General features: G+C 61.1%; 1 protein-coding gene across 1 annotated transcript; it reads left to right on the top strand.

Moving 5' to 3' along the window:
* Nucleotides 1-109: 109 nt before the first annotated feature.
* Nucleotides 110-2,678, top strand: ETH_00021600 (uncharacterized protein; the record flags this gene model as incomplete). The annotated part of the gene is made up of 1 exon (XM_013379061.1): nucleotides 110-2,678. A coding segment is annotated over one exon (2,569 nt), but the record flags the coding sequence as incomplete, so codon positions are not given.

Genomic DNA, 2,678 nt, shown 5'->3' with positions numbered 1-2,678 from the left:
CTGCTACCGCTGCTGCTGCTGGATGTACCCAGCAGCAGCAGCAACAGTGTGAAGTGAGACAGCAGCAGCAGCAGCAGCAGCAGCTTGTGGTGGTGATTGTTTGCTGCAGGAGCTACAGGGGCCCCTGACATCTCCCCTAGAGGAGGAGCCGCCGCTCTTCTGCGGGCAGCAGCAGCAGCAGCAGCAGCAGCAGCAGCAGCAAGATAGTGAGCCGTTTGCTGCCAACTACGGACACAGTGAGCCAGAAGAAACCGCGGCAGACATGCCAGCAGCACCCATAACGGAAGCAGCAGCAGCAGCAGCAGCAGCAGCAGACACGGCTGAACACCAAGGGGACGCAGGAACGCAGCAAGCAGCAGCAGCAGCAGCAGCAGCAAGCTGCAGCAGTCCCGTTCGTGCCCTGTCTCTAACTAGCCCTTTGAGCACCTCAGCGTCCTGTTGCATGCCTGCGACTGCAGCAGCAGCAGCAACAGCCGCAGACGCTGCAGCAGCAGCAACGGCAGCAGCGCCGCCACGCCGAAATGCGTTGGAAGCTTCAGGCCCTTGGAGTACGTTCGCTGCTTTGTGCTCGCCGCGAGCAGCAGCAGCAACAGCAGCAGCTGCTGCGCCCGCAGCAGCAGCAACAGCAGCAGCAGCAGGGCCGATTTTGTTAGTGCCATCGGGCTCTCAGCAAGTGTGCGCCGCTGGGCCTGCTGTTGTCCGTTCTGCTGCTGCTGCTGCTCCTGCTGCTACTGAGGGCACCTGTGTGGTAAGGAGGCGCAGCAGAATGTGCTTTGCAGCAGCAGCAACAGCAGCAGCAGCAGCAGATGGCAAACAGATAAGGAAGCAGCCGCAGGGTTTCGCGTGGAGGCCGCGGCTGCAGCAGAAGCTGCTGTTGCTGGCAGCACTTGTTACTCCCCGTCACAGGCGTGCGGAGCTGCTGCAGCAGCAACAACAACAGCAACAGCAGCAGCAGCTGCGAGAGCAGCAGCAGCAGCAGCAACAGCAACAGGAAACGGGCTCAGGACACCCCCGCAGGTGGACCGTCGACGGCCATTTGCTGCTCGAGGCGAACGAAATATCGCCGGCGCCTCGCAGCAGCAGCGTCAGCGGCAGCAGCAGCAACAGCAGCAGCAGCAACAGCAGCAGCAGCAACAGCAGCAGCAGCAACAGCAGCAGCGGCAACAGCAGCAGCAGCAACAGCAGCAGCGGCAACAGCAGCAGCAGCAACAGCAGCAGCAGCAACAGCAGCAGCAGCAACAGCAGCAGCAGCAACAGCAGCAGCAGCAACAGCAGCAGCAGCAGCAACAGCAGCAGCAGCAACAGCAGCAGCAGCGGGAGCGCTGTGCTTTCTTCAGGCGTTCTGTGGCCTGTAGCTCCTGCTGCCTCTCATGCAGCGCCGGCCGCTGCTGTTCCTTACAAGCTGTCGCCCCGCCAGCAGCAGCAGCAACGGCAGCAGCAGCAGCAGCAACTGCTGCTGCGGGACAAACTCTACCAGCAGCAAATACAGCAGCAGCGACTTTGTGCTTCACATGCAAAGGCCCACAAGCGGCAGCAGCTGCTGCTGCAGATGCTTCCACCGCCGCAAAGGCAGCCCCAGACAGCTCAGCAGCAACAGCAGCAGCAGCACGTGCCTCCGGAAGCAGCAGCGGCAGACGCAGCAGCAGCAGCAGCAGAAGCAACAGGAGCAGCTGCTACTTCTTTTGTCCGCCGAGCAGCAGTTGTGCCACGTTTAGATCTTTCTTCTGTCTGTGGGGCCCGCAGCAGAATGCAGCAGCAAGGAAGCAGCAGCTTAGCAGCAGCAGCAGCAGCAGCAGCAAGCGGCCCAAGGGAAGTTGATGATGCTGCAGCAGCCCCCCCTGCTGCAACAAGCAGCACTTGCGCCTGCGGCAGCAACCATACGCACAGAGCACAGCAGCAGCAGCAGCAGCAGCAAACGAAGGAGTTGACCTTCTCAGGCTCTGCAGCAGATGCAGCAGCAGGTGCAGCAGAAGATGCAGCAGCAGCTACAGCAATAACAGTTGCTGCTGCTACGACTGTGTTCGCACCAGAAGGCATGCAATCAGCAGCGAAAACAGAAATAGCCGCGGAAGCAGTAACACGAGAAGCAGCAGCAGCAGCAACAGCAGCAGCAGCAGCAGCAGCAGCAAGCCCTGTAGACTGCGGCTGCTGGGATGGCTGCGACGAGCCTCTTCGCGCTATTTGGCGGATCTTTGATAACCTGAAGCAGCTGCTGCAGAAGCAGCAGCAGCAGCAACAATGGAAGCAGCAACAACAACAGCAGCAGCAGCAGCTGCAGCTGCAGCGCATGCAGGCGCCGTGGCAAGTGCCATGGCTCCCCTTGTCAGCTGCTGCTGCTGCACTTTGTGCCTGTCCAGGGCATCACCGACAGCAGCAGCAGCAGCAGCAGCTAGACACGCAGATGCATGCGCTGCTCGCTGCTCTTGTTGTCTCTCTGCTGCTGCACGAAGCTCAGCACGAGCCTAGAGACTTACCTGAAACAGCGCATGACAGCCAAGCAGCAGCAGCAGCAACAGCAGCAGCAGCTGCTGCTGCTGCTGGGGGTGCTGCTGGCAGCAGGGGCAACGTTCGCACCTGCAGCAGCAGCACAGAGAGCGCATGCACCCGTTTGCTGCTGCTGGCTGCTGCTCCTTTTGGGGAGCAGCACCTGACAGTCGATGAGCTGCTGGGCACCCTGC

Source organism: Eimeria tenella, genomic scaffold, assembly GCF_000499545.2.
Source record: "Eimeria tenella Houghton genomic scaffold, Eth_scaff1371, whole genome shotgun sequence".
NCBI classification, from domain to species: domain Eukaryota; phylum Apicomplexa; class Conoidasida; order Eucoccidiorida; family Eimeriidae; genus Eimeria; species Eimeria tenella.
This window is presented reverse-complemented; position numbering and strand designations above follow the sequence as displayed.